The 24,553-nt window shown below is 41.7% G+C and overlaps 1 protein-coding gene across 14 annotated transcripts in view; it reads left to right on the plus strand.

Moving 5' to 3' along the window:
• FARP1 (FERM, ARH/RhoGEF and pleckstrin domain protein 1) overlaps nt 1-24,553 on the plus strand; it is a 201,196-nt gene that overhangs the window by 161,580 nt on the left and 15,063 nt on the right. For 8 of the 14 annotated variants that reach the window (XM_083610515.1, XM_083610522.1, XM_083610519.1 and 5 more), the window contains exons 14-18: nt 1,384-1,571; nt 4,241-4,330; nt 5,022-5,155; nt 21,325-21,406; nt 23,577-23,814. In XM_083610515.1, coding sequence (XP_083466641.1) covers nt 1,384-1,571; nt 4,241-4,330; nt 5,022-5,155; nt 21,325-21,406; nt 23,577-23,814 — 732 coding nt within the window. Of the gene's footprint in view, nt 1-1,380; nt 1,572-4,240; nt 4,331-5,021; nt 5,156-21,324; nt 21,407-23,576; nt 23,815-24,553 lie in introns of all 14 variants that reach the window. The other 6 variants (XM_083610518.1, XM_083610511.1, XM_083610523.1 and 3 more) reach the window with 1 other exon arrangement.

Genomic DNA, 24,553 nt, shown 5'->3' on the forward strand with positions numbered 1-24,553 from the left:
CCCTTTGTTCTAGATGTGACATTGACATAGAAAATCACTTTCCTCCTCTAGATTCTGCTCTTTCTAATGCTTATTCTGTTAGCACCCTGTGAAATAATTTTAATCAGTTGCATTTCTGGAGTTTAAGTTTGTAGGAGGGTGAATAAAACGCCAGTTAACTATAGGGTAACTCTCTCTGTTTCTACATTTATTATGTACTAAAACTAATAGTAGAGCACAGAGAAAATTTACAGCTTTGACAACGTCCTCTTTGGACAGTATTACTCTCTCCCACACAACTTGACTGCTTCTTAAACATCTCATATTTTTTTCTGATTACAGGATTTCCCCAACCATCTGAACTGAATCCCACCCCTATCCCCATTCGTTTCTATTTAGATTAAGTGATGAGGAAGACAATGAATTTTCAAATAAAATTGTGGGGAGAGGACAGAGCAGGACACTTTGCTTGTATCTCTATGCATAACAAGTGTTGGGGGTTGGAGTTCAGTGAGAAAAATGTCTCTCTTTCTTTGGGTGCTGCTAATTGGGTATTAGTACTAATGGATGATTAAAAACCATACATTTTGAATTTGTAGTGAAAGCTGCAAGCTTTACCTCTTTTTTTGAGCTGGCTGCAGATCGGACATTTTTATTGCCTACTGGAACAAAGACCAAGGTCCTTTGACCGTATGGCTCAATTCAAAGTTATGAAGATGAGCAGGTCTTAGCCTCCGATTCATGTGCTCCCCCATTTGTGTGCAAGAGGAGGAGGTTTAAAACTTCCCGTCACGGCTTTGAACAAAATGCAGTTTCCTCTTGTGCCTGGATCCAGGAAACGGTGACTGGTTTTAACCACGGTTAATTGGTTAATCTGGGATCTGAAACCACAATTTGATCCCGGTTTGCTTCGACTAACTTGAAAAAGCCAGTTCCTATAGTCAGATATAGTGGGAAGCTGGTTTGCTTAAAACTAAAAACAGAAGCTTGAAAACTTCTTCCTTTTGTTCATGAAGGGGGAGAGGGAGCAAGAATAATTTATTGTGGCATCTGAAATGTGTGAGTGGAATAAGATCTAACAACAGAAGCTCATACATCCCACAAAGCTGCCTCTCTAAAGCTGTTCTAACTTGATTCATCACATGCTAGGAAAGAAGCAGATGCTCAAGCAAGGCTACATTCTTCTTTCTTCACTGCTGTAATACAATGCGAATCTTACTCAAGTCCGTTCTCCATACGCATTAAATAGGCAGATTAGCTCTTCAGATAAAACTAGTAGCTTGATTTAACTAGCTGGAACCATCTCATTTACATAGGCTGAGGTTCTTGGCTAGAATTCTCATATATGCTAAAAAGTAATATTTCTAAATTGTTCTGAATTTTACTCTGTTGTTCCTTCAGCAGGCTCTCTCACTGGCAGCCCCCACCTTTCAGAACTGTCCATCAATTCCCAAGGCGGACCAGCTATGACAAATGCAACGTTGTCTCCTAATTTGAGTCCTGATAACAGGCAAGCTTCTCCATTAGTCAGTCCTCTGATGAATGACCAAACTGGTGTCCGCACTGATGATGAAGAGGAAGTCAGGAGGAAGGTACTTGATGCTCTTACCGTTTTGGTTACGATATCTGACATGTCTGAAACACATAGGATTATAACTGCATTTATTATTCTGTCAGATTCCGTCCAACCAACCTTCATTTTTTATACAAGGAACTAGCATATGCTTAACAGAGCATAAGTGTCTGCTACTAATTTTTTTAACACTTAACAGATCTAAAGGGCTCAAGCAGTGATCTTTCAAAGTCACTGGGCTGCTGGGAAGCGAGCCTTTGATTTGCGGCATTTCCTTTCCACAAATGACTTCTCTTTCCTTTTTTAACTTTAAAAAAACAACAACTGAAAAATAAATTCCTGTTACCACAAAGTAGGTGATGCAATGAATTTGTGTGGTCAAATTGATATAGTGATTCACAAGTAATGGAGGCCACATCTACCACAAATATTGTCCACCTGCCTCTGATGTTGAACTACACCATCAGCAGATTCATGTGGTTGAGCTCTTGGTGCACTGTATTAGTCAGACCAAGGGTGTCTGCTCGTATCTGAATGCTTCCCCATAGATGCAAAGAAAAGCTTTCTGTACATGTTAGGGAACAGGGTTCCTATCTTCTCCCACACACCCCAATCCCTTGGATTCAATGCCTTTTTCTTCCTATTGCCACCTCACTAGGTCCCCTTTGCCTGATGTTGCTTACACCCACACTGATAATATCCAACTCTCTGCTCTTGCTCTCAGTCGCAAGGCACGATTAGGCAGCTCTTAGCCTTGATTCTTCTAATGGAGCACACAGTAGGGTTCAGCTGCCTTCTTCGACAAGGCAGGCAAAGTGCATGAAGAATGAAGTCAAAAGCCTGGAAGCGGATTTTCCATTCCACGTGTTGGCTAGTTGGCTGACTGTACAGCTGATTTGAGCTTTTTCCTTGCACTTTGTAGACAGCCAAATCATAATACATCCACGTTTGACAATGCCCCTTTGACAACCATCACAATGAAGAAAACCTGGGCTGCAATCCTGCTTTGTGCTTACTAGAGAGCAAGTGCCAGTGAACTCTTGATTACTTCTGCGTAAGCTTGCTTAGAAGTGCTCCAATGTTGGCTACAGGGTGTGCTTAGCACATCACTGATCGTTGGATGGAGGCAGGGCAGTAAAAGTTGTTGCGTTGCCTGGAAGAGTTTATGTCTTTAGGGTAAGGTAGCAGGAGAATGCAATTTCTTTATATGTAAACCTCAGAGCTTTCCTTTGCCATTTGTGAATCATGAAATTCATTAGGTTTCTCGGAGGTATGACGTGTACTTCTTGCCTTGTTTGGAATATGGATATGAAGTCATTCTTGGTCAATTACTGCATGGAGTGCTAACTGTCCTGCATGCAAACAGTTCTTGCCCATATTTACATACATGGAGGAAGCAGTATGTGCCCCTTATTGTATCCTAATACTGAAAATACTAAGTACATATAAGCCAAAAACGAATCTTGATCCAGAAATAGATAAGAGGGAGAGTCAATTCCTGATTGCTTCTCTCCTCCCCTCCCCTGGGTCACTCCTTCATACAGAAAGAGAAAGGACATAGAGATATATTTTTTGCTTTTCCACAGGGTTCAGACAAATGTCACATCCAGGAGAATTAAAATGGAACTTCTGACATTTGCATGATTTTACATGGTACCCGCCCCCCCCCCCAAAAATCCCCAAAATTCCATCAGAAAACTCTATCAAAACAAAGCTTGCAGTGGCAGCTTTGTGCTAAAAACCACAGCTCCAGTGCTTTTCAGCACCACAAAAATGACTCAGGGCACAGATCCTCATGGATCTTTGGATCTTCTTGATTCTTTTTTTTTTTTTTACATAGGATGACAACAGATCCAGGAAATTACAGGAGGCATCCATGGGCATGGGAGTTTCTTACTATTTCGTGGGGGTTTTGAGAGGGTCCTTTGAAAAATCATGTTCTCACAAATCCTGCGTTGGAAGCCCCACGACCATAAAAAGTTAACCTCAAATCTTTAGTTAAAATTTCATATTTCTCCAACATTTCTCCAGTGAAAATAGGGACATCCTAGGGAAAAGTGGGACATTCAGAGATCAAATAAGAAACCAGGACGGCTTCTCTAAATCAGGGATGTCCTTGGAAAATAGGGACACTTGGGAGTTCTGCAGCCGCTGTGTCCAGTTGTTTAAACTTGTTAACATTTTTGTGGTGTACTATGATTTACTGTATATTTTGTTGTACAGCACCTTGATTTTTTGTATGAGAGAGCAGTCTAAAACCATTTTTAATAAAGACATAGCAGCTAAAAAAGTTTCATATTTTTGAAAATATACAGTGCTACCTCAGGTTAAGAACTTAATTCGTTCTGGAGGTCTGTTCTTAACCTGAAACTGTTCTTAACCTGAGGTACCACTTTAGCTAATGGGGCTTCCTGATGCCGCTGCACCGCTGCTGCACAATTTCTGTTCTCATCCTGAAGCAAAGTTCTTAACCAGAGGTAATATTTCTGGGTTAGTGGAGTCTGTAACCTGAAGCGTATGTAACCTGAGGTACCACTGTATCACATTGGGCAAGGCTTTTCCAAAATTCTCTGAATTATAATCCTCTAAATTATAATGGACCCACTCCTCCTTCCTTATTATTTTTCTTCAATTTGTGAACTTACTCTTTGGGTAAAGACAAAAACCTATGTTTCTTGCTGTTTTTAGAGGTTTCCAACTGACAAAGCATACTTCATTGCTAAAGAAGTTTCCACCACAGAACGAACTTACCTGAAAGACCTTGAAGTTATCACGTCGGTATGTCTGCTTTTGCATTACGCACACCGCCATGAGCTTTTCTGGACAAAACTTAACTTAAGGGATTCTAGGGGGTTGTGCATTCCCTCCCTCGCAACCCTCTTCTTGTGGTAGGGGGGAAAATACCAAAAATTAATTGATATATTTTGCTCAATACCTTCTCCCTACCGGATGGGGAATATGTGAGGCAATGGCCGGCTCCTGATCTACCCCACTTTGAGTGGCCTCTCCTCATCAAGTCACTTTTCTCATCCAATTAGTGACCAAGAATTTCTATGCAGCAAACCAATCAGAACTGAAATTTTACAATCCTTTAACACAATAAAAAGAACCCAGCTTTTCTTGGCCACCAACATATACATGCTATTTTAAACTTAACCCCTTCATATAACGCTGCCACCCCAACATACTCTTGACCCCAACATAGTAAACTCTTAAACATTTTATACATTCCCAGTAAACACATTCTAGAAGCTAATTTACTTTGTTTATAAGGCGTGCTGTGTCTTTTTCTCCGTTATATATAGCACCCTTTGGCTGAGCCAAGATGCAAATTTGTGATGTGATATTGCTGGGGAGAGTCATTCACCAAGCAGAACCTATGCTCTTTTAGCCCCATGGAAAGGCTATGCTACTCAACAGACTTGGACCCAAAGGTGACCTGCCTTATTGCTTTTCCTTGTCTTTGTAGTGGTTCCAGAGCACAGTTAGCAAGGAAGACTGCATGCCAGAAGCACTGAAGAATCTCATCTTTTCCAACTTTGAACCTTTGCACAAATTTCACACCAACTTTTTAAAGGAAATAGAGCAGCGGCTTGCCCTGTGGTAAGCAGTTTTTTTTTTAATTAACGTTCCTTTTCCATGCTAAATAGGTTCATGTTCTGTTATGCCAGTGTGGTGTAGTGGTTAAGAGCGGTAGTCTCATAACCTGGGGAACCGGGTTCGCGTCTCCGCTCCTCCACATGCAGCTGCTGGGTGACCTTGGGCCAGTCACACTTCTTTGAAGTCTCTCAGCCCCACTCACCTCACAGAGTGTTTGTTGTGGGGGAGGAAGGGAAAGGAGTATGTTAGCCACTTTGAGACTCCTTAAAGGGAGTGAAAGGCGGGATATCAAATCCAAACTCTTCTTCTTCTTCTTCTTCTTCTTCTTCTTCTTCTTCTTCTTCTTCTTCTTCTTCTTCTTCATGTCAGAATGGGTTGGCTGTCAGTTCCAGCAAGAAGAGTGTTACAAATCTTCGGGTGCACCTAGACGTGATGCAGGAGATCCTTGATTACTTAAAAAGATTAATAAAGGGGGAAGGGCAGTGACTGGATTTATACCAAAGCAGTGGGATCTAACCCTTTTGTCGTTTTCTGTTTTCCAGTTCCAAATTCCCTCACACTGTAAATGTACAAATAAATGAATAAAATCAGAAGGTTTTCCTCTCCATGGCAAAAAGCAAACCAGATCATAGGGTGGAGAATCAATCTTTGAGTGAGAATACAGCGTGTGGAAGAAAGGATTAAGCCCTGCACTGTCAGGATCATTCTCCCAATCTGATCTCCTCCAACCCAAAGCTGCTATTAATTTTCTTATTCCCTGTAGGAGATCTTTATCAGATATTCTGCACTGCTTCTGTTTGTGCCTTTAGATGTTGCATTCTAACCTGTTCAGCCAAATCCACTTGTTTGCCTAAATATACCCTTTTCTCATTCATCTTTTGTAAGTTTTCTTTGCCTGTGGAGTGGAATAGGGGCATACAAGGTTATGATCTGCTTCTGCTGAGTCGGGTCTCCTTCCCCAAACTATTTTCTATCAGAGGAGGGCAGTGCCATGCTCAGCTTCTCGAATATCTTGCTGTAACTGACACCCCATTATAGTTTCAGTTCACCAGATGCTTCCACCTCTGTCCATGTCTTACTTTCCCCCCCCCCCCAGGCTTGATCTACCAGTTCATCAGAATGAAATGTAGACTGTTGGGAGGCCATATTTTTAGTGTTCCCCTCTTCTTAAAATATTCTGCAAAAACGGAATATTGGGGTTCCAAGCCCTTTGAAAATCTGGATTGGGGGAAGAATATCAGGGATATGTGAGTTAATGTCATGTGAATGGTTTGGTGTAGGACAGCTATAGAAAAGCCTCCATCTTTTAACACACCCACCCCAGTTGTGATACAGGTATATTACAAAGCTGGATCGCCTTGATTTGTTCAAGATTTGTCTCTTTATCTAGTACAAATGCATGGTAGCAAAACTTAATGTTATGTTTTATTTTCTCTCTTTTGTGTGATGTTTACCAGGAGTAAAATAATGAGATCCAAGCATTAGAAGATTGTAGTGCTAAAGCTTTTGTCTCACTGAAATTAGTGGAACCACCTAGAACAAGCTGCAAAGCTTTATAAAATAATAAAATAGAACATCAATCATGGCTGAAAACATTCATTTGTATGATAAATCAGTAAAATTAGTTCATCTAGATCATCAAATGTGGGCTGCTGAGTTCAAAGCCCCTTAAATGATTTCCAAAACTGATTTTGTTGAACCTGTACATCTTTTAATTCAGACGAATTTATTTTACAAATATATAATAGTGGCATGCATGCCCAAACTGTTACCTACATTGCATAGTAGCCTTTAAAAGGTACTGTTATTTTAATTACTTGTTTATTGTATTGGATGAAAGCAAGACAGTTAATCAGCCAGCGGGGCAGAGGGACACACCTGTTAGCTTTAGGAGAAATAAAATAACACTCAGAGAGACATGCCACTTGAAAGAAATGTTCATCAAAGGAGACGTTTCTTTGCTGGCAGAAATCTAATCAATGATCTGAGCATGTTCAGAATTCTATCATTCTTCGTAACCTTTATTCTTTTGCCTCTGGTATCGCTGTGCAATAGGAGAAGCTGGTTGACCTCATTTCGGAAGTGAATTGTAATATGAGGGAACTGTAATCGTGCAATCAGACCTGACGAGCGCTAATCAATTTAATTTTGCTTTAATCAGTCACTCGAAACAAAAGCAAAACAAAGGATTGGAGAAGTCTAGTATTTATGGAAGCAAAACATTAGGATGCCGAACACAAGTGTTTAAGTCTGTAGATGTTCTCCTTGGGGAATATTTCTCCCTAAACATTCCTCCTCCAGAACAATGCTGTAAAGGATACTTCCCCTTGTTTCTGAATTAATGCTTTTGCAGCACCAATGAAAGCTAAGCACCAAACAGAGGATTTGCTCTCTCCTCTATCATGAATGCTGTTGAGAATGTGTTTAGATTATGTCTCAACTCCCATCCCCATCGTACCCAAGGAAAGATCAGAAGTGACCCTGCCTTCCTTAGTCCCCTCACAGCAAGTAGGTGAGCAACCCAATCAGTTGTTTCTTATTGGATGCCGTGACAGAAAGGGAGTTGTATTCAGAACACGGTCTGCAGCTAAAGAATTGTGTTTGTGTGGTACTCATAGGATCTCCCAGGATCATTTATTTCAACTTGCAGTATTGCAGTAGGATTCAAGCTTCCCAGATTTAAAATGCATCCCCTCTTTGCTGATCTCCAAAATTTGCCTGCATTCTTGTCTGTACCCTGTCAGATGGGTGAGGTAATAATAATATAATCGTCATCTCCAAAGTGACATAAGCAAGTAAAGCTCATTTGGTTTTGTATGTCATAGTCTTCTTTGTCAGTAGACAAAAAAATGCCGTCAACTTTACTCAGACAAGCCCCTTTGCAAGTTAGACAGCTTTTTGTAAATATGCAGTGACATAAAGTGGCAGGTAAGACGATGAATTGTACTTCAACAACCTCGGCAAAATATTTATTCAATATATTACTGAAAGAAAGTTATTTCACAGAGAAGACACCTACTTCTGATGCCTCACATGCCATTTCTATAGCAAAGGTGTCCATTTTCTGTAAAAAAAAATAATTAGATTTCATAGCAGGAGTAGGCTAAACTTAATAAAATTTATGAATGTGTGCCTGATTGTGTTGGTTGTACTAATGTGTAATTTCACTTAGAGGTGGCATTGTTTATCAGTGAGTTAGCTCTCATAATCCACAAAGGATTTCCCAAGTATTAGGAAAGAAGAGCGGCTGATAGATGAGGGTTTGCGATTTAGATTAACCGTAGCCATATGTCTTACGCTACAGCGATATAAAGGAGGACCCTGCAGTTATCATACTTCTCTGAGGCTGATTCTGCTGAAACCTGGTTGGATTCCGTTGCAAGAATGTGGAGTACAGTTTAGTCTTTTCGGCAATCCCAGACAGCAAGCCTTGATAGAGCCCACCAACTTCTGCAGTCTTTAGCACGGTGTAATAAATACCTATCCAGAAATGATATTTTGCTGTTACATAGTCTCAAGTGAAAATTCGAAACTAGGGCAATGGCGGGTAGATAAAAACTGTCTCCGAAGCAAGGTTTTTTGACGTGTTCGTTTGACAGATGTGATCCATTTGCCAGGCATCGGTTTGTAAGCCTTCCAAAAGCACAATGTACAACATGGTGCCACGGCCTTGCTGAAAGGCCCACAACGTAACAAAAGCTATATTTAAACCTCCCACCATAGCTGTCAAGTACTCCCAAGCATAGTTTGAAATTGTGTTCCATTAAAACGTTGTGTTCCTTGGAGATTGTCGGGGTCTAACGATGAAAAGGAAGGCAAGCTGCTTAGCAGACCACTTTCCCATAATTTCCCATTTCCCCTCTAGAATATGTAGCCAGGTGACTTCTTACCTGTCAGTTCCACCTTGTATGAACAGTGTGCAGCCTAGAACGTTGTCATTTACAGTATGCAGGGATAGGATTATGTAGAAGGTTAGGCACCTGAGCTTGTGTAGAAAGAGTATTCTGGAGGTAGAATTTCAGGAAACCATGGCCCTACCTATCCACTGCTTTATGACCAGACCCTGAACCCAATGAAGCACATATAGCACTTGCATTAATTTTTTTCCTTCTAAAACCATTACTCTATCTTCTATCCCAGTATTGGCAGCAGCTGCCTAAGGTCTCAGGCAAAGATGCTGATGATGCTGATGATTTATTTATATCCCGCCCATCTGGCAGGGTTTCCCCAGCCACTCTGGGCAGCCTCCAACAGAATATTAAAATACAATAATCTATTAAACATTAAAAGCTTCCCTAAACAGGGCTGCCTTCAGATGTCTTCTAAAAGTCTGGTGGTGGTTTTCCTCTTTGACATCTGGTGGGAGGGCGTTCCACAGGGCGGGTGCCACTACCGAGAAGGCCCTCTGTCTGGTTCCCTGTAACTTGGCTTCTCGCAGGGAAGGAACCACCAGAAGGCCCTCGGCACTGGACCTCAGTGTCCGGGCAGAACGATGGGGGTGGAGACGTTCCTTCAAGTATACTGGGCCAAGGCCGTTTAGGGCTTTAAAGGTCAGCACCAACACTTTGAATTGTGCTCAGAAACGTACTATTACTCATGAGATCCTTTCAAAATGGCGGGTTGTAGCCAACATTGCACAAGCAGAAGGTAGCTCGTGCAACCAGTAGTCCAACGCTTCTGCAGCTTTCAGTACCCTCTCCTGGAAAACTTATTTGGATGACCAAGGCAGCAGCAAATGGGTGGAGCCTACTGAACATTCTGAACTATCTTTTTGGGGGGAGAAATCACATGAAATAAGGAGTCATGTGACAGTAGTACAAGATTCCTCTGCCTGATTTTAGGCACACACCCCCCAAATTTCCACACCATATGCCACATCCCAGAATGTTCTGTAGCCCCTTCCCAGATGGTCCAATGTTCAGAGGGTTGGAGGATATCAGTACTATGGGAAAGGAAAGAGAGGCTGCTCAAATTGTTTCCTGCATGTGCAACATTGGCTGGAACCCAGAGATTGGATTCGGAGATTGGAATTTGATGCAAAGGATAAAACGTTATTCCTGAGTTATGCACACTTTTTCTGTGGTGGCACCTACAGGTTTGCAGCTCCCAAGTTTACAGATTCCTCCTCTTCTACTGTTGGTATTAAGCTTCACCAATCTGATAGCCCAATCATCTCATCAACTTCTTAAATCCCTCTAGATCTTTAATGTAGACAATATATTTAAACCTCTGAGCAGGAGATCGATTACGAGAAGGGATTCAGCTCTAAGGTCAAAGAAGCCCTTTTTAAAAAGAGAGGTGGAATGGTGCCAGAAGGAGCTAATGGTTTTTATAAGATTAGTCCCCACTGTGTGATTCTAGCTAATCCTGATTTATTAAAAACAGAGGCAATAAGAGGCAGATCTGGTGACTTATCAGAATCGGCTAACCGTTTAAGGAACCTTTTCCCTACCTATAGTGAGTAATTTGGAAATGTTTTTGTTTTGCTATTCCATCCCTGTTAAACCCTCCCTTCCCACATTGTGCCCTTGAGCAGATAGATTAATATATATCTCAGATAGTAGCCTTACTCTTTCAATTGATCACTGATCTTTAATGAATCTATTGGCATCTGTAATTTTCTTCATCAATAGTCAAAGAAGAAAAAACTGAAAGGAATTAAATTCTAATGTACTCTAATGTACTCCTTAATCATTGGCATAGTACATATCTATAAAACCTGGAGTTTAGTAGTGTTACTCAGGAGAGTAAATTCTATTTGGTGGCGATCAAAGAGAAACGAAATCAGTTTTCCTTTACAATGCCTTTACACATTGCTTGCTGGGCATGAGCCAAATGTGATAAGTAGTATTGAGCTGAATAGCAGAAATAATAAGAGGCAGGACAAAGTTTGCACCCCTTTTTATATTTTGTAAAAGTGCCAGGGGATAAAAATGAAACGCTTTCTACTAAGCTTTTTTGAAACAAAAACAAAAAAATTAGCTGAGACCAAAAGGGTTGTTTCTTTATTTAATTCTACTCTTTTTCTGTCACAAAATAGATAAGTTGTAAAGATTTGAACTGCTATGTTTTCTTTGTCCAATACTTCAGTTTACAAATAGACTTGCAGAAATATAAGTGTTTTATACTGAGCATACTCAGCTGTATGGCATATTAACCTAAGATTTCACCAATCGTCTGCCTGACAACTCGAGTGAATATGCCTTGGAAATAATGTAGTTGGCAGAGCTGGAGCTTGTAGAAGGACTTGTTTAGCTTATTTTATAACTTCTTATATATAATATAATATTTCTTGCTTCCTCTGACTTATTCCTAAATATTACTGGAGGCAGAAGCCTATTTTACCAGTGATAAGATTTGCTTATGCTTAAGGATGTGCTTTTATGGATGGTGGCATCTCCCAACCTGATGCCCAGCAGAAGGTGTTGGACTGTAACTCTAGCTTGAGGGTACAAGGTGATGAGAGCAAGAGACTCTTAATCTCAGGATTGCGGGTTCGATCCCTGCATTGGGCAAAAGATTCCTGCATTTCAGTGGGTTGGACTAGATGACCCTCGTAGCCCCTTCCAACTCTACAAGTCTATCTGTAAACATCTGAAGGTTGGGATCCTGCGGCATTCAGTTAAAGGACACAATTGTCCATCATGAATGCTGAACAACACTTTAAAGTCCAGCCAGATTTTCAGGGGGGAATTCAACATTGCACTCTTATTTTGTTGGCACAAACTTTTCTGCCTGCGAGATGGGACGACCCCCATTCTCCTTCCCCCCTGCGTGCTGTTCTGGGAGTTTCCTGACCCTCTCGCACAGATTTTAGGGAGTAGACCAGTGGTAATACTGGTACTGCTCCCTAGCACACTGGGTTAGTTGAATCCGGGCCTTAGTCACTCTCATTTTCACAATGATAACCCATTCATTTGCTTTCACTTTAGAGGTTTATTCTCTACCTGTAATGGCAACAGTGGTTGTCTGTGTTGAGCAGGTATTCCGTGTAGTGTTTTGTCTGTGGTGGGAAAAATTAACCTCTTGCACCAGACGTATTTTTTCCTCCAGCCCTATATTTGTGCAAAGTGAGTTAAGCCCTTCCTTAGAATGAGTTGATTTGTAGGGTTGCCTGTGCCCAAAAGGGATAGGGGTAGTCACCCTATGAATATATTTTCCAAATCAGTGGAGCCAAATCGATACTAAGGCTTTCTTCTGTTAGGAGTATTTCTTCTTTCTTTCACATTTAATTAGCCAGAAGCACAAGTTAGGAATTGTCTCTGCAGCAGGGCACCCTGCCCGTTCTATAGTAGTGGGGATGCAGAAAGCATAATTTGCTAAGACTTCCTCTCTTGGCATTTTTAAGGAATGTTCAAAGGAGGCCTCAGACAGGCATTTTTGCTCACGGACATAGAATTGTTTGAGATGGTGAATGATTTCAATATGGGCTTAAAGCTCTTTTTAAGAAAGAACAATATGATCTAGTCCTGGAAGCCATAGTCTTGTTTCATATTCACCCTTTTTCCTGTTTTTTATCTAACGTCACACTTTTTTTGTTATGCATTCAAATATCCGTTACTTTCGTTGTGCATTCATAGGTAATAGAAACTCTTTAGTCGTTCTGCAATACGAAGTAAGTAGGCCACTGGGAAACCTCTCTGGAGACAGCGCTTGCAAACTGTTGTTTATTGTGTTCTGGAAAGCTGTACTAGTCCAGGGGAATGTGTTAACCCCAAACTCATAACAATTTATAGGTCTGTCTTGGGAGGTTTTGACTGAAAGCAAGGTCAGTAACAAACTGCAGTTTTGTTTCTCTGGCCTGTGATTTAAATTTTATGTTTCGCATGAGGAAATCCTGTGCGTTAAGATTTATCCTAGATTATTTTTTATTTTTTTGCACAGCGAGTTCTTTATTCTAATGTAATAGTTTTCCCAGGCAGGCTAAAACACCACAGGGGGGTTTACTAGTTTTTATCCATTGCGCTGAACAATAAGCTGACTGAAAATAATGAGGCAAGTAAAATATGTAGAGTGATTTTTATCTCCTTGCAGTTTCTGCAAATAAGCCTTGCTAGTTGCTTTCAGCATATACAGTATAACCTGTATGTCAGATTAGTCTCACCAGCTGTAGAAAGCCAGATTGTTCCTTCCATTTTTACTGTGCATGTCTACTTAGGGTTTATTTCCAAGCAAGTGTGTGTATATAGGGATAGGACATACTTCGGAGTAGTCATACATAGAACAGAACTAGTAAAATTGAATTTGCACATAAGAAATTCCACTTTTGGCTTGAATAATTTTTTTAAAAAGGAGGTCATGAATACATTTCCTCCTAGCATTCTCTCCCTCTTTAAAAAGACTGTTTGTGATTGATTTCTAAGGCCATGGCTCATTACTTAACCTATGCTGGATGTGGTCTGTTTTGTCTTCATTAGAGTCTGAAATAAGAAGACAAAGCTTGACCTCAAGGGGCTTCTTGTCTTAACATTTTAATATACAAAGACTTGGCTGTGTTCCCCTTAATTCAATGGCTGTATTAAGGGAAGTTCACAGTGGGGGTGGGGAATTCCCCGGTCCCATTGTCCTCTCAGCAGTCACCAGTGTCCCTTTCTACATTGTTCAGGGATCATAGAATTGTAGAGTTGGAAGGGACCCTGAGGGTCATCTAGTCCAACCCCCTGCAATGCAGGAATCTCAACTAAAGCATCCATGGCAGATGGCCATCTAACCTCTTCTTAAAAACGTCCAATGGACCACCACCTTCAAAGAGAGTCTGTTCCACTCTCTTCCTGATGCTTAGTTGGAATCTCCTGTCTTGTAACTTGAATCCATTGGTTCACATCCTAGCCCTCCGGAGTAGGAGACAAGGAGCTTGCTCCATCTTCTGTGAGACATCCCTTTAGATATTTGAAGATAGCTATCTTATCTCCTCTCAGCTTCCTCTTGTCCAGGCTAAACTCCCTCATAAGGCTTGGTTTCCAGACTCTTGATCATCGTGATCACCCTTCTCTGCACACATTCCAGCTTTTCAATAACCTTCTTAAATTGTGGTGCCCAGAACTGGACACTGGATTCCAGGTGTGGTCTGACTGCTAATAGAGCAGTACTATTACTTCGCTTGATTGGGGCACTATACTTCTGTTGATACAGCCTAGAAGAACATGAACTCTTTTTTGCTGCTGCATCACACTGATGACTCATGTTAAGCCTATGGTCTACTAAGACCCCTAGGTCCTTTTCACATGTACTACTTGCAAGCCGGGTGTCCCCCATCTTATATCTGTGCGGCTGATTCTTCCTGCCACAGTGTTACATGCCAATGTGATGTTGTTCATCTGAGGTTGTATTCACCTAATTTTAAAGACCTGCTAAGGAACAGATTGTTGTTGTTATGTCCTCATACGTTAAACCATAGAAATCAAAGAAAATGTACTTCCTTTCCCCCCATGACTGTATATAGTAAGCAAATAAATAATAAACTCAGTTGGACTTGTGTATGAGTAGACATGTGCAAGACTGTGATGCAAGTTAACTTCTTTTGGAGTTAACTATACTCACCAAAAGCATCAGTAACCTGGAATAAGCATTTCTCATTTTAACTATCAGGTACACTTTGTGCTCTCGCTTCAGAGCATGTTAAAGTCATAATACGGGGGTACTTAGAGCGCTTTTACCTGGGTGCTGGATACCACGTTATTTCAGTAATCCTTAGTAAAGGTAAAGGGAACCCTGACCATTAGTTCCAGTCGTGGCTGACTCTGAGGTTGCGGCGCTCATCTCGCTTTATTGGCCGAGGGAGCCGGCGTACAGCTTCCAGATCATGTGGCCAGCATGATTAAGCTGCTTCTGGCGATCCAGAGCAGCACACGGAAACACCATTTACCTTCCCACTGGAGTGGTACCTATTTATCTACTTGCACTCTGAGGTGCTTTCGAACTGCTAGGTTGGCAGGAGCAGGGACCGAACGACGGGAGCTCACCCCGTCGCGGGGATTTGAACCGCCGACCTTCTGATCGGCAAGTCCTAGGCTCTGTGGTTTAGCCCACAGTGCCACTCGTGTCCCCCCCCCCAAAAAAAATCCTGTAAAATAAACTCTGGAAGAGTGGTCTTGAAGGCATCAAAGCTAAAATGTCTGGCTCTTGGTGCCAATTGAATGAGAGACCAGCTGGGCACCATGTGTGCAAGTAACTCTGAGTGCCTTGGAGGAACAGCTGGGTGTCAGCGCAAGAAATAGTAACAGTAAGCTAGTATTCTTCCTGCAGATGCCCAGCCACTATATTTCATCTTGCTTATTTTATCTCAGAGGCCCATTTGATGAAGATTGGTTTCTAAAATCTGAGTTGATTAAAGAAGGTAGTTAAAAGAATCCCTAGGTTGTAAAAACAATTATTGGGTTTTTATCATCTTTGATCCCCTCTGCTTCATCTGTCTTCTTCCTGTGTTTGGAGATCAGTTTTCTTGAAAAGATGCTGCAGATTCCTTATGGCTTCCTATCGACTCAAGCAACAAGTGGTGATCAGATGTTTTGCCTTGGGCTTTATCCTTTTCTGTTCTGGTCTCCATTTTCATGTCAGGACAAGAACAATATTCCCTTACCAGGAAAAATGCCATAATTCAGTCATTCTGCATGTTATTTCAGGATTGCCTTCTGTTTTGAAGGGGCTGTGTGTGAATTAGATTTTGTTTTTCCTTATTGTAGTTTGGAACGCATGACCCTTTTGAGCCATTGTTTGAACTAATGCAACCTTTGGGTGTAGTCCTGCAGTCAAGGAGACCAAGGGGCAGAATTACTTCAGCATGTCAGCATCCAACAATTTCTCCTTCCCTCTCACCTCAGCAGGCGACCTACTTGCACTCAGAGTAAAACTAGGAAATCAATTCAGTCACAGCAAAGGTGTGTAGTGTTAAAATGACCTTTGCTGCATCTGAATGGTCACATCATCATTATTATATGTACATCTGCTCAGAGCTTTCCCCAAAATCTGAATTCTCCTTATATTCAAAGCTTAATTTCTGGCTAAGCTTTTATGTTGATTTCTATAGGACCAGTTCAAGATTTTTTTTCTTTAGCAAAAAAAAAAAAGAAAAGAAAAGAAAAGTCACTACAGGTATTTATTCTTTACTGCTCTCCCAGTGTAATAAAATTAGCATTGAATATTGAGATGCCGATAAGTGGAGAGTGGAATTATTGCTGTAAAGCATAGTTTCTAGCGCTCACAGGCAAATTACAATATGTTGCTATATTTCTTATAGCATCATAATTTTTTGTTGGTTTTGGGTCCCGCTTTGGGGCCTTTTATACCACTTTTTGATAAAAAATTAATTTTACCTTCTTTTTTGGGAGGTATAGCACCATTTTATGCTTCTATTTGGGTAGAATATCCTTCGGCAGAGTCAGGGATAATGTCAGTGGCAATAATGTTGGTAGAGAAAATAAGGGTGTATTCAACTAAGTATTGCTCATAGTAGAGCCACCGGAATTGACAGACATAATTTATTAATTTCAATGGGTCTGCTCTGTATAAAACTTAGCTGAATTTCACACATCATTTTAAACATTTTTTCTCACAAAATTTGCATTTCTAAATATATTTTCTGTCAGAACTGCATTTCATCTAAGAAATACATGCATTTTAATGAATCATAACACTTTCTTGAGCTGAAAACCTACCTCACAGAATTTGGGGAGGTGCTAATTCTGAAGGATAACCGTTTTGTTCAGATCTGCACATTAGTCTGGAAGGTGTGAACCAGATCATTCTTAAAATCCCACTTATGCTGAAACAGGGTGTGACAGACTTATGAATGAACATATTCCAAAGTGACATGGATTAGAAAGAGACAGTTCTACCCACCCTGAGGTCAGGCTAGCCTCTCCTGGCAATTGCGCACACTTCCATAGGCAGCTCCACCTCATAGGTTTATACGTGGTCCTGAAGCAAATGCCAAGCTTGTGACATTCATTACATTTTTTAAAAGAAAATCATGCAATATTCATGTCTTTCTTGTAGCACAAACTGGTCTTTCAGGTAGAAATTATTTTTTTTAGCTTTGTTCTTCATATGGAGGTCTGAGAGCATTTGACAATAAAGCTAGAAGATGCAGCAGTCTGGGGTATAATATAATTAGAAAATGTGAGATACCGCAGTCTGGCTTCACTGGTCCACTAATATGAAATAGTTTAGCTTCTTCTTTTGGAAACTCTTTTTTAAAATTCTTGTTGGGCAGAGATAATTCAGTGGTTGATTCTCTCTGCAATATTTGTTTTTCCTCTTACGCTTCTCGTGTAGAAAATAATACACAAGAGGCCTGTGTAATAAGGATGCTGAATGCAAATGCATGCTCGCCCAGAAGAATTGTCTCAATAGCATTATTCTTTTTATCTTAAAACGTTGTGGATTCAGGAAGCTTTGTCTGCTCCACAATCATAAGAACGTTTATTTGGAAAGTGGCCCTGTTGAAATGAGCAGGAACAGACGCGGGTGGCGCTGTGGGTTAAACCACAGAGTCTAGGACTTGCCGATCAGAAGGTCGGTGGTTTGAATCCCCACGACGGGGTGAGCTCCCATGGCTCGGTCCCTGCTCCTGCCAACCTAGCAGTTCAAAAGCACCTCAACGTGCAAGTAGATAAATAGGTACCACTCTGGCGGGAAGGTACACGGCATTTCCGTGTGCTGCTCTGGCTCGTCAGAAGCGGCTTAGTCATGCTGGCCACATGACCCAGAAGCTGTATGCTGGCTCCCTCGGCCAATAAAGCGAGATGAGCGCCGCAACCCCAGAGTCGGTCACGACTGGACCTAATGGTCAGGGGTCCCTTTACCTTTACCTTTACCAGAGAAGTACACAGTTCTTTGCGCCCAAGGCAGCTTAGGGCCCACTGTTTATTGAACAGCAACCTCTCCCCGCCCCCCAATGCCACACAACAAACAACTTTTGAAAGAGAAGGAAAATTACAGCAGCAATTTGAGCTTGGGCATGGAAATGTTCTGCTGAAGGAACACCCTCAGAAATCTCACTCGGCTGGCACAAAGGCCTTCAGCATTCTGGATTAGCTCTTTGGATCACACGAGCCTGGCTTGGTTGGCATACATCTGTCTCGGGAGACAGTCGAGGAGTGCACCTTCGGGGGTGAAGCCAAACCATTGGAGAGTTACTGCGCCTGCTGTGGCTGGAGAGACAGATATGGGGGAGACATGTTTTGTTTCAGCTGGGGCAGATGAAGGCGTCCAGTTGTGCTGATGCAGGTGTACCATGGCGTTTCTCATCTCTGTGCTTCTCCTAGCGGTAATTCCTCCTCTGGTCACTGCTGTGGATGCACACCTGATTTAATTGTCTAATGTGTTGCAGTCACAAGGGATTCCCACACAGCGGGGTTAATGGTTCCACCCTTCATTTCACGTTTGCTGACAACTTTGTAACACAAGAGTTGGTCTGGGGCCTGAAGCCTTGTAAGGGCATGTCCTTGGGGACTTGACCATCATGCCAAACAGGAGGGCTGGCTCCCACAGAAGGAGTTCACAGCCTCTTGGCTCCTCCCTGGTCCTTTTAACTCGGTGCAGCAGCTAAACCAAAATTTGGCTTAGCATGTTGCCGAACCAGGATTGTGGTTAGCTGCCTCTGCTTTACCCATGATCTATAGAAAAGAACAGTTTAACCATGATCCTGGGTTCAAACCTTGGTGCTAGATTGACCTAAAACAGCTAAGAGGAAGCAATGCTGCCATGATCTCCTCCCCAAGAGCCAGCACATCTGCATTAAATCATAGTTTGGCTTAGTGTTATGGGCGAACATGGTCAGTGTTTTATTAGGTGTGAATTCTTTCTTCTTTCTTTCTTCCTCCCAGTTAAGCCTAAGCGAAACATACCCCCTCTTTTTTTTTTTAATTGAAAGCAAGATTACTTGTTTGCTTTTAATCCCCAAATTCCAATCCCCAAACTTGGAACTGAAGTACAGTGGTACCTCGGTTTAAGAACAGTCCCGTTTATGAACGATTCGGTTTGCAAACTCCGCAAAATTGGAAGTAGTGTCCCAGTTTGTGAACTTTACCTCGGTCTAAGAACGCAATCCGAATGGTGGAAGGACACCGGTGGCGGGAGGCCTCATCAGGGAAAGCGCGCCTCGGTTTAAGAATGGTTTGGGTTTAAGAACGGACTTCCGAAACAAATTAAGTTTGTAAACCAAGGTACCACTGTACTTGCATTTCAGCATATTTGGCCGCATTGCTGTAACCGAGAACCTTTGTGAATTGGGTTTTAATTCAGCTGAAACCTATAGGTGCTGAATTAACTTGTGGCTGAATTATGCACTCTTGCAGCAGAGGTTAGTTGCCTCTAATTCAGTTATTTAAGGAAAGAAGAGGAAAAGTCTAACTAGATCTAGCTTTCGTTTTTACTACAAAAATAAGTAAACATCTTGAATAACTCCTAATGCCTTGAATAACTACCATAGAAAAATGGGTTTTCAACCAAATATCTCATTGCTTCTAGCTACTTTTGGGGGGGTGCATTTAGATTTCTTACAGAAAAAGTGTTTGCAATAAGAGAGTGCTCACCTTGTGCGAAATCACAATCTTTTACAGTATGTTAGAAAACAAATGAAGAAGGATCTTCCTGCATTTGGAAGATTTGTGTTTGTTCCCATTAAGTGATTGGTTGTTCAGAATAGATCATTATTTCAAAATCAGTTAATGGCTTGCTTTGGCTTTTCCAAATGCTGAGTGAATGGGGAGTCTAAATATCTCCAGTGGAGAAGGACCAAATTTATTTATTTTTTTAAGTGCCTGAAAGTAAAGGCTTGCACAATATACTGTGATACACAAACTAAAGTCTTCACTCTGATCTGGAGTTGTCTGGGTGCAGTCCGATCAGTTTCATCTATAGAAGTTCAGACTAACTTCCAAGGTTTGTAGCAGTGCACCTCAAAGTAGAGTCAGGCTTTTAGGAATCCCTGGTGAGGTGGAATCCATAACTTTTTCTGGCTTAGATCCAGGCAGGTGATAGGTGCTTTCCTGCCTTACCACTTGCTGCCAGCCACCAAGCCCCTTGCTTTACTTATTGGCACGTGAGAACAGCAATTCATCCTCTTTTCCTCTCCCTCCATTGTCCTAACATGATCCGTAGCACACCAGAGGTGATAGAACAGCAACCTTTGGAAAGAGACCCAAGGGTCAGTGCTGTTTCGCTGGAAAGGAACATATCAGGGCAGTGGAGAAGGGTATTCTAGACCCTCCAAGGGTCTATCCTAGACCCTCTGAGTCTCCCTATTTTCCAGGGACAGTCCCCACTTTACAGAAGCCATCCCGGTTTCCGATTTGATCCCAGAATGTCCCACTTCTCCTTAGGACGTCCCTATTTTTATCAGAGAAATCTTGGAGGGTATGCAGTTATGTGGCCCCCAAACCAAGAAAACAAGTAACTACATAACATTTAGAAGACATCTGAAGGCATCCTTGTATAGGGAAGTTTTAAAATGTTTTATTATGTTTTTAAGTATGTTGTAAGCCACACAGAATTGCTGGGGAACCCGATGGCTGGGGTATAAATAAGAAAAATTATTATTATGGAAGAGAACATCCTTATTTTCATAGGAGAAATGTTGGAGGGTATGCTATCCCATTCACGCAAGAAGTAAAATGAATGGTTGCACTTGTCACTTGGATTGCCTTGGGGGGATTTATTAATTTGTTTTCCAGTTTGGCAGGGGGGTCAAATTGATTCATTTCCAGCTCAGTCCAAGGAGACAAGGGTTTCAAATAGCATCCTTTAAGTCTATCCCAGGATACTGTGGGCTGGAACTTTTGAATCGAACATTACAATTATTCGGCAAATGCGTGTGTGTTTTCCCACTGTGTGGTAAATTTCCTTTCTGTTACTATCCCAGCATTTCTTTTTCCACCCCCCTCCAGTTGTCGGTCCTTGTAGCTTTCAAAACGTTGCATTTGCCCTTTTGTCTTCAAAACTTTGTAGGTTTGCAAAGTTCATGGCCTTGGCACTGTCAGAAACACAAGCTGTTGCAAAGGAAGAATGTACCTCGTGTGGGAATTAACAGCACATTAATAAGACTCCTAAATAGCAGCACAGAGCAATGTTGGGGGTTTTATTTTGTTTTTAATGTAGAAAATCCTTTTTCTCTTTGAGTGATGATACGGTTATAATGCTTGACTGACATGGGATAATTCTGTTGTTGGCAGGGAAGGCCGCTCTAATGCCCACTTGAAAGGAGATTACCAAAGAATTGGGGACGTTATGCTGAAGAACATCCAGAATATGAAGGTATGAATTATGCACAGCCTTCAAACCCTAGTGTGGGTCATATGGGACCAGTTTATGCATGCATGCACACACAGGTGTTCATGCAGCCTTGCTTGCTTGCTCTCTTTTTGAACAACATCACACAGTCCCTGCTGTATTTCTTGGAAAAACTTAATAGGTTCCCTTCTACAGTTATGTCTAGTTGGCTCAACTAGACACGGCTAGTGTCGGTGTGAACAACCAGCCGTGGAAGAGCTGGAACATACAGTGGATGCAGTGCGGTCAATATAATTGTCTTAGACATAAGCGTATAGCAAAGTGATTGGAAGGCGAAAAGGGTTGAGTAGGAGAGGACATTTTGGTCTTCTTGGTGACAAATCAGACCCATAGGACCATATGAGACTTAGCTAGCTTCCTAGTTCTGGGCCAAATCCCCTATGATGGATCGCCAGCATGATTTAGAATAATGAAGGTGGATGAAGAAGGTGAAATAGTAGAGGACTGTGAAGCCCCTGCATTGTAAAAGGATATGATCATTTTTTGTAGTAAGTGTTTATAGTTTTTCTCATCATGATAATTGCAAAAGATATTGGATCTTTCAGTGGATTGTGCCTTTCATCGTATTTTTTTTTAAATTATACCGTTGTATGATTGGCTAAGCAATAAAAATTTGTGATTTCTGCTGCAATTGCTCACTGAAACAAAAACAAGTCAATGAATTTCTGAGCAATTAGAGTGGAGCTTCTGCAGCTGAAAACTATGGGTTGTCTAAAGCCCAAGTCATTATAGAAACAATAGTTATTAAAATTTGTAGGTCACCTTTTTGCCATAAGGTTTTCAAACACACAGGGGTAAGTTTTCCTGTAAGTAGAAGCATAGGATCACCAATTCAAAGCTGGTTTGGAAATGGTATCATAAGGGTCAGTTTTTTGAGATGCAGAACCCAAGATCTTTATATGAAAGCACCATTTGTTTGTGCTTCTGGTCCACACATGCATGGAGGTAAATAGGTTTGGAGAATACTTGAGCAGCATCCAACTCCAACCAGAAGGAAGTTAACTGGGTGGGAAAAGCTACTGAGGCAATATTCATGTCTGGGCTTACTCCATCAGTTTGTGGAATGCTCTTTTATCCATGACACTCCAAGCTCTCCTTAGCCTTTGCTGATGGATAGCACACAGGGCGTACAAAACTGTTATTTTTCCAAGGCCAACCATAGCGTTTAATTTGAACATTACAACCCCATGTGTTTGCTGCTGTAATAACCTCCACATGGTAAGTGTAATATTCAAAAGCTTCCCATCTCAGAGGTTGAGGGAAATTCCACAAAACACCTCCAAACCAGTGTCCAAGATGGTCAGAGATGTTTGGGCCCAAGTTCCTCACAGCCTTTCCGAAAGTGAGTGTTGTTGGGACACTGAGCATTCCATAGGGAGGATGTCACAACAGAGAAGTGACCAGGCAGATCTTTGAAGGCACTCAGAGCAGAAACTCATTGGATTTGTACCAGCAGAGGAAGACTGATGTAGGGCTAGGAGTTCCCTAAGATATCCATGGTGTCAATCAGAGGTAATGAACCTGTGGTCCCTCGTCTGCTGTTGGACCACAGCTCCCGTTAACCCTGCCCATTGCCTGCATGGTCTGGGGCTGATGGGTGTTGTGGATCCAATACCACTTGAAGAGCTACAAGTTCCCTATCCCTGGTCTAAACCCTTTACATTGCCGGCATGAAAACAAGAAAGAAGTAGTAGTGGTATTCAGTATGGCAACAACATGGTGCTACTCCTTTCCAATCTCACATGCAGTTCATTGCCAGTCTGCCTAGTTCCTGAGATCACTGTCGGAAACATTCCTCCAGGTACTTTCACCTTTTGAGCTAAAGCACATGGCAACCAGGGACAGAGTTTTTGTGGCACCCCACCTCAAACAAATCTGACCTTGTTTCAAGCAAAGATCTTTCTATTCTCCTAGCCTTGTAAACCCTTTTAAGCCACTACGGAAGCAGTGTTGTTATTATATGTGTTTGTATCTACTGTGCATTATCTTCTTGTGACGTTGCATTGTGTTGCCCTTGATTTTATAGTTATGCCATCGTAGTAGCTCTTTACTATACACCTTTGCACTGAAGATGCAAAGTTAAAGATGTACTGAATAATGACTATGTCTCTCCCCAACCCCTTTCTCTCTCTAGCAACTGACGGTTCATTTGCGGAAGCACACCGAGGTCCTGGTTGAGCTGGAGAATGGGATCAAGAATTATCGAAAGCTGGAAACCTTATGCAGAGATTTTGAGTTGCAGAAAGTCTGTTACCTACCCCTCAACACCTTCCTTCTCAGGCCTCTGCACAGACTTATGCACTACAAGCAGATAATGGAAAGGCTCTGTAAACATTATCCACCGAATCATGTGGACTTCAGGGACTCCAGAGGTGAGTTGAGTATTGGAGGAAATCTCCCTCGATTAGCAGATCCATACCTCTTAGCTCCTAAGGACATATTGCATGCAGATGTGTGTGACTGAACCCTGACAGCCCTTTATTTTATTTTTTATTCTGTGGCTTTAGGAGGAGGTGATCTAGAGTAGAAAGAGGGGGTGGGATTAAGCAGTAACCTGCTGTGCTGTGTCACCAGTCTAAGGTATGTTGGGTATGTTTAGCCTGGAAAAGAGGAGAGTCAGAGGAGATATGATAGCAACCTTCAAATATCTCAAGGGCTGTCATATGGAAGAGGGAACAAGCTTGTTTTCTCCTGCTCTGGAGGGTAGGACTCGGACCAGTGGCATTGAGGTTCTGACTAAACATCAGAAAAAACTTAAGAACTGTTGGACGGTGGAATGGTCTCCCTTGGGAGGTTGTGGACTCTCATTCCTTGGAGGTTTTAAAGCAGAGGTTGGATGGCCATCTGTCATGGATGCTTTCTCTGATATTCCTGCATTGCAGGAGGTTGGACCAGAACTCTATGAAATTGTCTTCTGCAGAAGCTGCTTCTTGAGAAAAGGAGAGGTGGAGCTTAGTTATATGCATTTTTGTGTAATGCATAGTTGGGTCCTTAACAGAGTGATCCAGGCATATCTCTCAGAAACCCCGTAAGTTCAGTGGGGCTTGGATCTTGGATAAATAGGTATAGGATTTCAGCCCACCTCTCCCATACGAGTCCATTTCACAAACA

The sequence above is a fragment of the Podarcis filfolensis genome (genome assembly GCF_964270895.1).
Source record: "Podarcis filfolensis genome assembly, chromosome: 4".
Taxonomy (NCBI): Eukaryota; Metazoa; Chordata; class Lepidosauria; order Squamata; family Lacertidae; genus Podarcis; species Podarcis filfolensis.